The sequence below is a fragment of the Salvelinus fontinalis genome, chromosome 31 (genome assembly GCF_029448725.1).
Source record: "Salvelinus fontinalis isolate EN_2023a chromosome 31, ASM2944872v1, whole genome shotgun sequence".
NCBI classification, from domain to species: domain Eukaryota; kingdom Metazoa; phylum Chordata; class Actinopteri; order Salmoniformes; family Salmonidae; genus Salvelinus; species Salvelinus fontinalis.
This window is the reverse complement of record NC_074695.1, coordinates 34,486,510-34,501,386: the sequence shown is the minus strand read 5'-3', so window position 1 is coordinate 34,501,386 and position 14,877 is coordinate 34,486,510. Positions and strand designations below refer to the sequence as shown.

General features: G+C 41.1%; 1 protein-coding gene across 6 annotated transcripts in view; it reads right to left on the bottom strand.

The window, feature by feature from the left end:
- si:dkey-178k16.1 (band 4.1-like protein 1) overlaps positions 1-14,877 on the bottom strand; it is a 110,713-nt gene that overhangs the window by 29,034 nt on the left and 66,802 nt on the right. For all 6 annotated transcript variants that reach the window (XM_055892344.1, XM_055892345.1, XM_055892346.1 and 3 more), the window contains exons 7-10: positions 6,230-6,448; positions 5,538-5,625; positions 4,626-4,778; positions 3,459-3,556 (exon numbers count right to left, since the gene is read on the bottom strand). In XM_055892344.1, the coding sequence (XP_055748319.1) occupies positions 3,459-3,556; positions 4,626-4,778; positions 5,538-5,625; positions 6,230-6,448 (558 nt within the window). The remainder of the gene's footprint in view (positions 1-3,458; positions 3,557-4,625; positions 4,779-5,537; positions 5,626-6,229; positions 6,449-14,877) is intronic.

Sequence of the window (14,877 nt, the reverse complement as noted above, 5' to 3'; positions counted from 1 at the left end):
TGTTGTCCCACTCCTCATCAACGGTTGTGTGAAGTTGCTGGATATTGGCGGGAACTGGAACACACTGTCGTACACATTGATCCAAACGTGCTCAATGGGTGACATGTTTGGTGAGAATGTAGGCCAAGGGCCTTAGAATCTCGTCACGGTATCCCTGTGCATTCGAATTGCCATCGATAAAATGCAAATGTGTTCGAAGTCTGTATCTTATGCCTGCCCATACCATAATCCCACCGCCACCATGGGGCACTCTGTTCACAACATTGACATCAGCAAACCGCTACCATCTGCCCAGTACAGTTGAAACCGGGAGTCATCAGTGAAGAGCACACTTCTCCAGCCTGCCAGTGGCCATCGAAGGTGAGCATTTGCCCACTGAAGTTGGTTACGACGCCAAACTGCAGTCAGGTCAAGACCCTGGTGAGGACGACGAGCACACAAATGAGCTTCCCTGAGACGGTTTCTGACAGTCTGTGCAAACCCCCAGTTTCATCAGCTGCCCGGGTGGCTGGTCTCAGATGATTCTGCTGGCGGGGGGAAACGTGGTCTGCGGTTGTGAGGCTGGTTGGACATACTGCCAAATTCTCTAAAACGATGTTGGTGGCGGCTTATGGTAGAGAAATGAATATTAAATTCTCTGGCAACAGCTCTGGTGGACATACCTGCAGTCAGCATGCCGATTGCACACTCCCTCAAAACTTGAGACATCTGTGGCATTGTGTTGTGTGACAAGCTACATATTTTAGAGGGGCCTTTCATTGTCCCAAGCAGAAGGTGCACCTGTGTAATGACCATGCTGTTTAATCAGCATCTTGATATGCCACATCTGTCAGGTGGATGGATTATCTTGCAAAAAAGAGAAATCTTCACTAACAGGGATGTAAAATAATTTGTGCACAAAATTGTAGAGAAATATAATTTTTGGGCACATGGAACATTTCTGAGATATTTTATTTCAGCTCATGAAACATATACATTGCCTTCAGAAAGTATTCACACCCTTTGACTTTTTCCACAGTTTGTTGTGTTACAGCCTGAATTTAGAATGGATTAAATTGAGATTGTTTGTCACTGGGCTACATACAATACCCCATAATGTCAAAGTGGAATTATGTTTTGCGAAATGTTTACAGATTTATAAAAAATGAAAAGCTGAAATGTTTTGAGTCAATAAGTATTCAACCCCTTTGTTATGGCAAGCCTAAATAAGTTCACGAGTAAAAATGTGCTTAAAAAGTCACATAATAAGTTGCTTGGACTCAATAATAGTGTTTAACATGATGACTACCTCATCTCTGTAGCCCTCTGTACAGGATGCTCTCGATTGTGCATCTGTAAAAGTTTGTCAGGGTTTTGGGTGACAAGCCAAATTTCTTCAGCCTCCTGAGGTTGAAGAGGCGCTGTTGCGTCTTCTTCACCACACTGTCTGTGTGGGTGGACCATTTCAGTTTGTCTGTGATGTGTACGCAAAGGAACTTAAAACTTTCCACCTTCTCCACTGCTGTCCCTTTAATGTGGATAAGGGGGTGCTCCCTCTGCTGTTTCCTGAAGTCCACGATCATCTCCTTTGTTTTGTTGACGTTGAGTGAGAGATTGTTTTCCTGACACCACACGCCTAGTGCCCTCACCTCCTCCCTGTAGGCTGTCTCGTCGTTGTTGGTAATCAAACCCACTACTGTTGCGTCGTCTGCAAATTTGATGATTGAGTTGGAGGCGTGCATAGCCTCGCAGTCGTGGGTGTAGAGGGAGTACAGGAGGGGGCTGAGCATGCACCCTTGTGGGGCCCCAGTGTTGAGGGTCAGCGAAATGGAGATGTTGTTTCCTACCTTCACCACCTGGGGGCGGCCCGTCAGAAAGTCCAGGAGCCAATTGCATAGGGCGGGGTTGAGACCCAGGGCCTCCAGCTTGGTGATGAGCTGGGAGGGTACTATGGTGTTGAATCCTGAGCTGTAGTCAATGAACAGCATTCTTACATATGTATTCCTCTTGTCCAGATGGGATAGGGCAGTGTGCTGAAGTGGGTCTAGGGTGGCCGGTAAGAGGGAGGTGATATCCTCGTCTAGTCTGTCAAAGCACTTCATGATGACAGAAGTGAGTGCTACAGGGCGGTAGTCATTTAGTTCAGTTATCTTTGCCTTCTTGGGTACAGGAACAATGGTGGCCATCTTGAAGCATGTGGGGACAGCCTGGGATAGGGAGTGATTGAATATGTCCGTAAACACACCAGCCAGCTGCTCTGCGCATGCTCTGAGGACGCGGCTAAGGATGCCGTCTGGGCCAGCAGCCTTGCGAGGGTTAACCCGTTTAATGTTTTACACACGTCGGCCACGGAGAAGGAGGGGGGGGGGGGCGCAATTGCCGTCATCCACCCACGGTTTCTGGTTAGGGTAGCTTTTAATAGTCACAGTGGGTACAACATCTCCAATGCACTTTCTTATAAACTCACTCACTGAGTCAGCGTATAGATCAATGTTGTTCTCTGAGGCTGACCGGAACTTATCCCAGTCCGCGTGATCAAAACAATCTTGAAGAGTGTAAATGTAGGACTCTAGAGAGTTAATGGATTTTAACACTTGAATTGTGGTGTTTTAGTGGTTTTTCGTTTGTACATATAGCCTACATTTACATATCTAATAAAAATGATGTTGTGTTCTTTGAAATACATGTTCTTTCGTATTTTAAAGTTACCTAAGACCTTCATAAAAATAAATGATTATTTTTGCAATAGCATATATGAAATGTATTTACTGTTAGAATGTTGACGTCAAGCTAACGCGTCATTGGCTTGGATGCGGGAGTATCGAGGCCCGGCATTTCTAGTGTGAACGAGAGTGTCATTCTATCTGGGGCATAAATTTGACAGTAAAGGTAAAGGTGGCTGGTAATTCAGAAATTACACTTAACGTTGCAGTCTTTTTCTTTGCCTTTTCTTAAAGTTCAACCAAACTGTGAAAGGAAGGCCCAAAAAATTGTCAAAGACTCCTGTCACCCAAGTCATAGACTGTTCTCTCTGCTACCGCACGGCAAGCGGTACCGGAGCTCCAAGTCTAGGTCCAAAGGGCTCCTTTACAGCTTCTACCCCCAAGCCATAAGACTGCTGAACAATTAATAATTGACCTTGATTAACCTGTACACCCGCACATAGACCCTGTATATAGCCTCGTTATTGCTATTTATTGTGTACTTTTTATTACATTTTTTACTTTAGTTGATTTAATATATATTTTCTTAACTCGATTTCTTTAACTGCATTGTTGGTTAAGGGTTTGTAAGTAAGCATTTCACAGTAAGGTCTACTACACCTGCTGTATTTGGCGCATGTGACAAATACAATTTGATTGATTTGACTGTTGCTGTGCAATGTAGCATGAGCTGTGTGATGCTTAGTGTCTTAAGCTGAGTGTGTTTGTGTGGGTGCGGGTACGTGCATTTGTCACCAGTGAGGGGCAGTTGCCTACCTGAAGAAGGTGTGGTGTTCAATGCAGACCTTCCACAGGCGTTTGGAAGCCCGGTGGTTGGGCAGCTTGAAGCCGATGGTGCTCTCAAACTGTTCATACTGAGGATGGAGGGGAGGAGTGAGAGATGGGGGAGGAGTGGGGGATAAAAGGAGGAGTGAACCGAGGGAGTGAAGGAGCGTGTGTGTGTGTGTGTGTGTGTGTGTGTGTGTGTGTGTGTGTGTGTGTGTGTGTGTGTGTGTGTGTGTGTGTGTGTGTGTGTGTGTGTGTGTGGAACCATCTCACGACCCTTGATAAAATTAACAAAGAAATTGCACCCTGTATTTTGTACTCTATTCTCTCAACAGTAAGAGTGTGTCATTCAAACACTACACAGCAGTACTGAAAACTGGGCCCATACACTACATAATACACAGTAAACGCTGCATATGTTGGCTCAATCGGAATGTACCTTTACATTTCAAAAAATACAATACAGATTGAATAGAGTCCTAACATTCTGTGGATACATAGGCCCGCAGAAAGCAGAACAGAGAGGGAAACCATCGGTAGATAATCACTTTAGGAGGAGAAAACCAGAGCAAGCAAAATGAGACACTAACACCTCTAGTGAGCAAAATCCCTGATGAAAGCATATCCTTACACGCAGCCCACCATGCTTTGAAGTCCCAGTGCTCGGCAACAGAAGAAGAAGACCGTTCCCACTTCCAAGACCACAAAACATCCCACATCTTCCTAATCTTGATTTAAGAATAGTAACTCGACCGCTATAAATAGCCCACATTGAAACAAATCATGCCCAATTATTCCATGGCTCACTGAGTCCCCAGATAAGATTAAAAAGTGACACTTCAATAGAATCTGTTAAATAACATCTACTGTAGCATTAAGCTAGCATAGGACAACTGGCACATCAGGTCACAGCAGCCATGCTCGAAATCCTAACTATTGTCAAAAGCATGAAACAACTGTAAAGACTGATATAATGGTTGACCTTTTTTACCATGTGATGATTTGTGGCACTTAACTGAGTTGTCACAGTTATACAGTTGGCTGCAATGAACTGTTTTGACTGTTTTGCAGAGTTAGTGTAGACTTTGAGTGAAGTGAAGTCATGTCAAACAAGATGCATAATGTAGGCTACAAGATAACATAATATGGTCTGTCTACCTCCCCGGGGCGTATTTTGATGTAGAAGTTGCTCCTCTTGTAGGAGATTTTGAGTATCTTCGGCCAGGCGAAGCGGTTGATCCTCAGACGGTCACGGTAGATGAGTAGTCCGTTGGCGCTGACGCCAAGCATGATGTCAATGCCCTCCGAATCCTGTCAGAGACAAAGGGTGCAGCGGGAGGGAGAAAAGGTCGGGGATGGCGAAGAAGGGTGTGTGTCACTATCATCCAATCCAGATAGATAAGATGAAGTAACATGAGCGCTAGATTGGAACAGGCTATCAAGTTGACATCTTGTGACAATTCTTTTAAAATGTTTTCCTGCTGATTAGTCTAAACCATATTTGCAGCCTTACATTCTTAGTTACATTGTTGTCTATAATTGTCACGCTCGTCGTCCTCCTCATCTGAGGAGGAGTAGTTGGAAGAATCGGAGGACCAATATGCAGCGTGGTAAGTGTTCATCTTGATATTTATTTAAAAAGAGAACACTGAACGAACTAATACAAAAATAACAAACAACGAACGTGACGCTATAGAATAATAGTGCTGACACAAAACACATACACATAGACAATGACCCACAACTCACAATGACAAAACAGACTACCTAAATATGGTTCCCAATCAGAGACAACGACTAACACCTGCCTCTGATTGAGAACCATATCAGGCCAAACACAGAAACAGACAAACTAGACATACAACATAGAATGCCCACTCAGATCACACCCTGACCAAACAAAACATAGAAACATACTAAGCAAACTATGGTCAGGGCGTGACAATAATGTAGCAGTACACACACACACACACACACACACACACACACACACACACACACACACACGCACACACCACCAACAAACACAATTTTTAAATCTTTAAATCTTTAAATCTTTCCATACTGTACCTTGGCGTGATGCAGGTCTACACCATACATGGAAAGCTTCTTGGCATTTTCTAGAAAGTTCACCTCTGCCTCCGCTGGACTCATTCCCCTAAGGGAGAACACAGAGGCTGTCATTGGACTATTACGACACCACAACTTACAGCACTTTGAATAAAGAGAACAATCGGTCTGTTTGGGTTATGGTACGCAGGTTTGTCATTGGAATTAGTGGTTGATATATGGTTGTGGCACAACAATGTTGAGGTCTCCTCAGGCTCTGATTAATGTTACACTTCTGCATGTTTTGAGTGTTTGCATGAGTCAATTGTGTGTAACTAATTTAATTGTCTATCTACTATCCATATACGTTCATGTATTGAGAATTCAACACAATTGGTAACGACCTAGTACCAAATGGTACATATCAGGGGTGGACTGGCCATAGGGTGGTTTGGGCAAATGCCAGATGGGCTTGTCCATTTTTAGCCCAGTGGGCCTGTGGAAATTGTGGGTTTTGCTCAAAACGATAATTATTTAGCTAATTCCAGTCCGTCCCTGGTACATACTGATGCTTGTGTCAATGAAACCAAAGTGTCTACTATGCAATTGTTAGGTAATTACCATATTAATTGTATTTGAATCTATGCCGACAGCGTAGACCTGTGCTTTTTATTTACAATGATGAGCTGGCACGTGGCCGGTCAGGCCCTGACCTGTAGTTGTGGTGAAGCTCCATCACCCTCTCCTCTAGCTCCCTCGTCTGGTTGGGGGCGAAACGGAAGTCACTGATGTAGTCGGGCCCATGTTCCTCTGGCTCATAGTCGCCCAGCTCCGCCTGCACCGTGTAAGAACCTAGCAGGGCGTAGGTCCCGAAGGAGCAGGGCAGACGCCAGGACAGCATGTCGTCCCTCAGCTGCAGACACAGGTAGTACCTGCATGCATCGATGAGTCATGTTCATTAGGCACCAAACGAAGGACAATGTATTCAAACAGGGAGAGGTCTACCTGGTCCAATAATAAATGCATTCTGTTTAATGTTGCATAAACAAAAAATATATATTCTGTTGCATGCCCTAATGAACATGATCATGGATAAACAAGAGGCAAACAGCATAGAGGGAATGCAGGATTTATAAGGCAACTTACCACAGCTCGTTAGTCCCTCCCACATGAAACAATGCCCCTGTTTACTATAGAATAGTATAGTACTTACTATAGAATTCTGTAGTAAACTGTAGTATACCGTAGAATACTATACTCCATGCTGTAGTATCCTTTGATCATGTGTAGTACTTAATATAGAATTTTGTAGTATACTGTAGAATACTATACTACACACTGTAGTATCCCTCGATCGTGTAGTGCTTAGTATAATCGTGTAGTATACTGTAGAATACTATACTCCACACTAGGGAAGTAACGATTCACCGATACGCATCGGTCCCTGATTCAAATGTTTAAGACACAAGTGCATCAGTCCACAGACCCCAAACCGATTCCAAATGTAGCATGCATCGGTCAAAAAATATATAAAATGATACAAATCACTGGTTCACTAAATGTATTAGCTTATATTACATTCTTTCTACCTTCTGAAAATATATCTCATCTTTTGTGACAAATGATGCTTCCTCTCCTTCAGTGTCAAACTGCATGTAACTGTGTTGACCGATATTGATCTACAAGTTATTTTGCATGGCGAACAACCGTAGGCGATATCAGTAGCCTAGTCAAACTGTGCTGTCACTGTGCGCTCCCTCTCCGGCCTCTAGGTCACCAGGCTGCTCGTTAGGGCGCACACCTGTCACCAGCGGAGTGCCAAGATGGCGGCTTGAACAGGCGCTTTTTTACCGAGCTCCGTACCAAACTTCAGAAAGATTGTGAAAAAAACAAGTTTACAGTCATTACTATTTTTATTTGTTCAAGATATAAGACCTTTCCTGTGACTGGAATAATAATTGGATAATATCTTTCAGCATGTCCATGCAAAGTCGTGACAAAAAAAAGCCGTTCTATTGCTAATCAACAAGAGAGAAACGTGCTTAGACAACTGCCATAACTACGCTTGCCCTATGGATAATACCATGCTTTCGAAGGCTGTTGAAGATGACGAATTCCCCTCTTTACCGGTTACTCCATGCAAACCTCCACCCTCCAAAAAACCCAACATGAAATCTGACATCGTGGCTACCCTCTCCTTACTCATCAACTCCAGGTCTAACATCATTGAGAAGATGGTAGGCGCGAACGCCATGGTTATCGAAGGCTTGAAAAAGACTGGACTTTGCATGTGGTGAAATCAAGGATGTGAAAACGAGAGTGGCAAAAGTTGAAAAAAATGTGGAAAAGGTGGGAAAGAATAGCAATGTCTACCATAGACGTCTCACTGATCTGGAACAATACACAAGAAGGTGGAACCTGAGACTCTACGGCTTGCCAGAGGTGGAGTATGAAGATGTACGAGGAGAGGCTATCCGCATCTGCCAAGAAGTTATGCCTGCAGAGAAGAACAAAGTTGGTGATACCATCGACGTTGTGCATCGCCTCGGCAAGAAGCAACAACAAAACGATTCAAGACCAAGGGGTATCATCATCCTCTTCACTGCCAGATTCTACAGGGTTGCTGTCTGGAAAGCTGCTAGGAAGAACGCCTTCCTTCAGAGCCATGGTATGCGTTTCGCCGAGCATCTCAGCCAAAAGGACATAGAAAGAAGGAACAAGTTGTGGCCAACGATCAAGATAGCACGAAATGAGGGAACGGCTGCTTACTTCGTCGCAGGACGAGGCTTCATCAACGGTTCAGAAATCCATATTCCTCCCTAAAATCTCACCAGAAGGAACAGATTGATGGTTTCAGCCATGGTATTCTCATTTTCCTTATATTGTTTACCTAATAAGCATCAAGTGACTATTTTTCGGAATACTCAGGTACTTCAATTTATTAGTTTGTTTTTGTATGACCAGAGGACCTATTTTGTTTACAAACTTACGAAGAAGACTGAAAGTTGTATTTTTTTTATGTATACAGTAACTAAGATACTGTTTTAAAGGGCATACAGGTCTGCTCTGACTTTACACGGTTATTGTTCTATTTAGTTATTAATAGTTTTTTTTTTTTTTAAAGGTCTTAGTTACGTGTATATGTAAAACATTTTTAATTAAAACATTTTATGATCAGTTTTCATATGCATTTAAAATAGTAGGTACCCTTTTATTTAAATTATTATTTTGTATATTATTTCTCAGAATAGTTCCTGATTACACTAAAGAGGGTTTTTAGTCTCTCTTACCACAAGAACCCTTGGTTTGGTCTTGAACATAATTTTCAGTTGAGTTGAATTTCAAAGCCGGATAACGTCTAGCTCAAAGTTTATGGAATAAGCTATTTTCACTTTAAATTGACTTAAATGGTGCAGATCTCAGTTTCTTATCGTTTATGTTCACTGCTCCTACGTCTTTGACTCATCCTACAACATTTATTTCATCTTTCTTGTTTTGTCTTTGTCTATAGTTTCTCTTAATGCTAGGGGGTTACGAAACAATGTGAAGCGCAAGGCCTTATTTTTATTTGCTAAACAATTTCGAACAGATTTTTGCTTTTTTCAAGAGTCTCACTCAATTTCGGCTGATGCCAACTTCTGGAGGTCACAGTGGGGCAACGATATTTGTCTTTCCCATGGATCTGAACGCTCCGCTGGCGTCACTACAATAAAAAATACCTTTGGTGGTAATATTCTACACTCGGAATGTGACCCCTTAGGTCACTTTATTTGTCTTGTGATCAGTTACAATGACATTACGCTCATTACTGTAAACTTCTATGGGTACAACACCAAACATGAGAATGATTAGTTGCTTCAATCTATAGAGAAACATATACTTCATTGGTTATCTAAATTTCCCAATTCATTATTATTGATAGGAGGGGACTTTAACATTACTATAGATAATTCAACTGATAGATGGCCCACAGGTAGACCAACCAATCAGAATTTGGGTTTAATACTTTTTATGGAAAAGTTTGATCTTACTGATATATGGAGAGAGAGGTTTCCGGCCGACAGATCATTCACTTGGAGTAACAAAACAGGTTCCAGACAATCCAGAATAGATTTTTGGCTTATATCCAAATGTATTGGTAGTGAGTGTGTTACTACAAATATTTGTACTACTCCCCTCACAGACCATAAGGCCCTTTACATTGATATCAAAATATTTATCCCTGATACCAACCTTGGTAGAGCATCCTACTGGAAGCTAAATAAATAATGATATAGTTAAATTTGAGGTTAAAGATCTGCTCTCACACTTTTGGGAAAGGGTTTGTGAAGAAAAATCTTATTGCAAGAACTGGGAGCTCTTTAAATTTGAGGTGTCCAAATACCTTAGAAAATATGGTAGTAATCTTGCTAAGACCAGAAGAGCTCTCACACTTTTGGGAAAGGGTTTGTGAAGAAAAATCTTATTGCAAGAACTGGGAGCTCTTTAAATTTGAGGTGTCCAAATACCTTAGAAAATATGGTAGTAATCTTGCTAAGACCAGAAGAGCTGAGGAGGAAAAGGTGATCATTAAGATAACTTCCCTTTCTCAGAGGTCCCCAGCCGGCCTCTCGGGGGAGGAGAAGATGGAACTAATTGAGTTACAAAATAAACTGGATAATATATATAGATTAAAAGCAAAAGGAGCCTTTATTAGATCTAGGAAAAAATGGATTGAGGAGGGAGAACAGAATTCATCCTATTTCTTTAGACTTGAGAAATTTCACTCTAAAAATAACACTATCCACAAGTTAAACATTGATGGTGTTATTACAGATGACCAAAAATGTATCGCTAAATACAGTAGCAATTTTTACAGAAAATTGTATAGCTCTACGTAAGGTCAGGAATCCACAGATATGTTTTTTAACTCACTGAATAATGTTTACTCTATCAGTGATATACACTGCTCAAAAAAATAAAGGGAACACTTAAACAACACAATGTAACTCCAAGTCAATCACACTTCTGTGAAATCAAACTGTCCACTTAGGAAGCAACACTGATTGACAATAAATTGTGTTCTCTGGCAAATGCCAAACGTCCTGCACGGTGTTGGGCTGTAAGCACAACCCCCACCGGTGGACGTCGGGCCCTCATGCCACCCTCATGGAGTCTGTTTCTGACCGTTTGAGCAGACACATGCACATTTGTGGCCTGCTGGAGGTCATTTTGCAGGGCTCTGGCAGTGCACCTCCTTGCACTAAGGCGGAGGTACCGGTCCTGCTGCTGGGTTGTTGCCCTCCTACGGCCTCCTCCACGTCTCCTGATGTACTGGCCTGTCTCCTGGTAGCGCCTGCATGCTCTGGACACTACGCTGACAGACACAGCAAACCTTTTTGCCACAGTTCGCATTGATGTGCCATCCTGGATGAACTGCACTACCTGAGCCACTTGTGTGGGTTGTAGACTCCGTCTCATGCTACCACTAGAGTGAGAGCACCGCCAGCATTCAAAAGTGACCAAAACATCAGCCAGGAAGCATAGGAACTGAGAAGTGGTGTGTGTGGTCACCACCTGCAGAATCACTCCTGTTTTGGGGGGTGTCTTGCTAATTGCCTATAATTTCCACCTTTTGTCTATTCCATTTGCACAACAGCATGTGAAATTTATTGTCAATCAGTGTTGCTTCCTAAGTGGACAGTTTGATTTCACAGAAGTGTGATTGACTTGGAGTTGCATTGTGTTGTTTAAGTGTTCCCTTTATTTTTTTGAGCAGTGTATAATCTAAACAGTGTGATGAACTCATCAAAGTTGAAGAGATTAGAGGCTATCAAACATCTAAAGAACAATAAATCACCAGGTGTTGATGGAATTACATCAGAATTTTACAAATTATTTTCTGAACAAGTAGCTCCCTTCCTATTTGAAGTCTTTTTAGAGAGTATTAAAAACAATGTTCTCCCTCCTACAATGAGTCAGGGGTTAATAACACTGATACCTAAGCCTAAAAAAGAAGTGCTGCTCATCGATAACTGGTGTCCAATTTGTCTTCTTAATAATGACTATAAGATACTAGCCTTACTACTTGCAAAAATAATTAAAGAAGTCCTGAATGCAATCATTGATGAAACACAGTCTGGCTTCATGAGGAACAGACATATTTCTAACAATGTCAGACTAGTATTAGACATACTTGACTACTCAGACCTAATAACCGAGGATAGCTTCATATTATTTTTAGATTTTTATAAAGCATTTGACAGAGTAGAGCATCAGTTTCACTTCCACTCCCTTGAGAGACTTGGCTTTGAGGATTTTTTTCTGTAAGGCTATTAAGACGCACTATGCAAATGGTAACAGCTCTATCAAATTGAAATATGGCACCTCACCTAGATTTGAGTTAAAGAGAGGAATTAGGCAAGGTTGTCCTATCTCTCCGTACCTGTTTTTATTAATCACCCAACTTCTTGCAAATTCTTTAAATAATAGTCCTGTACAAGGTATTTCCATAGCTGGTAAAGAAATTATTATAAACCAGCTAGCTGACAAGACTACACTTTTTCTGAAAGACGCTAACCAAATTCCCATATTGATCAATGTGATACAATCCTTTTCCAAAGCGTCTGGGCTATATCTTAACATTGATAAATGTGAACTCATAGCTGTCAAAGATTGTGTGACACCTTCATATTATGGTATTCCAGTAAAATAATAACTTACATATTTAGGCATAACCATTACAAAGGATCAGATGTCTAGAGGCTTACTAAATTTTAACCCTCTTATTAAAAAAAACCCAGAAGAAGCTAAATCAATGGCTACAGAGGGACTTATCGTTAAACGGTAGAGTCCTAATAACCAAGGCTGAAGGTATCTCTAGACTAACATATGGCGCTCTATCTTCATATCTTGACAGTAAAATAAGCAAGGAGATAGACCAGATGCTTTTCAACTTTCTTTGGAGAAACTGTACCCATTACATCAGGAAACTGTTGTAATGAACACTTATGAGAATGGTGGGCTGAATTTTCTGGACTTTACTACTTTAAATAATACCTTTAAGATCAATTGGATAAAACAATTCCTTAGAAGACCCACTTCTATCTGGAATTTTATTCCTCATCATGACTTCTCTACTTTTGGTGGCCTTAACTTCATGTTGTTTTGCAATTCTAATACTGCTTTTCATCTGCAGGTCTTGTCATGGTCCTTAATTTATAAACACAAATTTTCTCCACACAGATATTATATATGGAATAATCGGGATATATTGTATAAAAATACTTCTTTGTTTTTAGAATATTGGTTCCGAAATAATATCCTATTGGTGAGCCAACTGGTAAATGCAGAGGGTCTTTTACTCAATTATAAGGAATTCTTATCACTTTACAAGGTCCCTGTAACACCTAAAGATTTTGAAATTGTTTTAGATGCCATTCCCTCAGGTGTTGCTCTGTTATTCAGGAATGTGTCAAGACCTGACCCTCAGAGCCTACCTTCTATTGACCCTGTTGACTCATCAGTAGGAAAGATTTGTTTCTCTTTTGGTCCATTCAACAACAGAGCGATACGAACCTTGTTTCAGCAGGATGTTCTATACCTTATGTCATGCCTTATTGGAATGGATTTATTGATAATATCTGTTGGAAAAAAGTTTGGATGTTGCCACACACATACCTTCTTGTTAACAAAATTAAGGAAGTTTCCTTTAAAATTATTCATAAATATTATCCTGCCAACCACTATATGAAGAAGTTTAAGGAAAACATCAACTCAAATTGCTCCTTTTGTAATGACCACACAGAAACAGTGTCTTTTTTGGCATTGTATTCATGTAAGAAAACTGTGGCAAGACATCAGTAGATTTATAATTGAACACATTTATGAAGATTTTACACTATTGTGGAGAGATGTACTGCTTGGATTTTTTTTTACATACGATAGAAATAAGCTGAAACATTTTTATGTAATTAATTTCATTATTCTTTTGGCCAAATTTCATATACACAAATGTAAATTTACAAACAAAAAAACTAATTTTCTTACCCTACAAAAAGAAATTGAACTGTATTTTAAGACAGTTAACTACTCTACTAACAAAAAGTTGTTAGAATTGTAAGTGTATGTATGTCCCTTAAGGTCCTTGTGTAATTGTAATGTGATATTGTACCCCCTAGCTCGATTGTCCATTGTATATAATCTATGTATACTTGTGTTCCCTCATGTACTTTCTGTATTGATTTGTTGTTAATAAAAAAAATATATATATATTTTTTTTATACTGTCACTAGCGTTAGGCGCATAATGACACTCACCTGGACTCCATCACCTCCTTGATTACCTGCCCTTTATATGTCACTCCCTTTGGTTTCTTCTCCAGTCGTCATTGTTCTTGTTTCATGTCGGTGCACTGTTTGTGTTTCTTGTCGTGTTCATTTATTAATTAAATGTATTCACTCCCTGAACTTGCTTCCCGACTTTCAGCGTACATCGTTGCATGCGCACTGTCCCCAGCATCGCGTGCTGACCAGTGCGAGGCAGGCGGCCTGTTCCTGACCTTGCACATTTGCATGGCACCTTCTGCATTAAAATGCTAAAATGGCTTGCCTGATATTAGGCTTTATTTGTTGCGTGACAACCTTTGTAATTTGCTAGGTTATTATCTATGCGCTGTTGAAAATGGTGTTTTACCAGAATAAAAGTAAGCTACCGGAGATACAACTCTCATCTGGTTATACCTGCTGAACAGGGTTTACAATAGATTGTATTTTAATTGTTCAGGTTCATCAGCAATAATTTTGGTAGTTTTGCGTTAAACAATCAGTGTATACGGTAATGTTTTGATAGACAGGGCAAAGTTGATCATTTCATAACGAGGAAAGCAATCAGTTTTACGATGCGCACTGCATGGCCGAAGCAAGAGGAGAAGAGAAGATCATTCCATAAAAACGGTCAAAATCAGAAGGGGGTGAAATCCAAAGTTGTGCTAGCTCAAAAACGTAATCTGACAAAATGACAAATTCATTCATGGGATATGGTGATTTCAGAATCAAAGTGGGGGGACAAAAAAAACATAGGCTTAATTGTCCCCCCCTAATCTCCCAGAGTGCAAAGAACCTTGGCATGACCCTGGACAACAACACTCTGTCTTCTGCAAACATCAAAGCAGAGTACATCCGTAGAATATGGCCTTTCCTCAGACAGGAGGAGCCGCAGGTCCAAATCCAGGCACTTGTCAACTCCCATCTAGACTACTGCAACTCTCTGCTGACTGGTCTCCCCGCTTGTGCCACCAAATCCATGCACCGCGCTCCTCCACACTCTCCACTGGCTTCCAGTCTAAGCTCGCATCATCTTCAAGACCCTGGTGCTTGCCTAT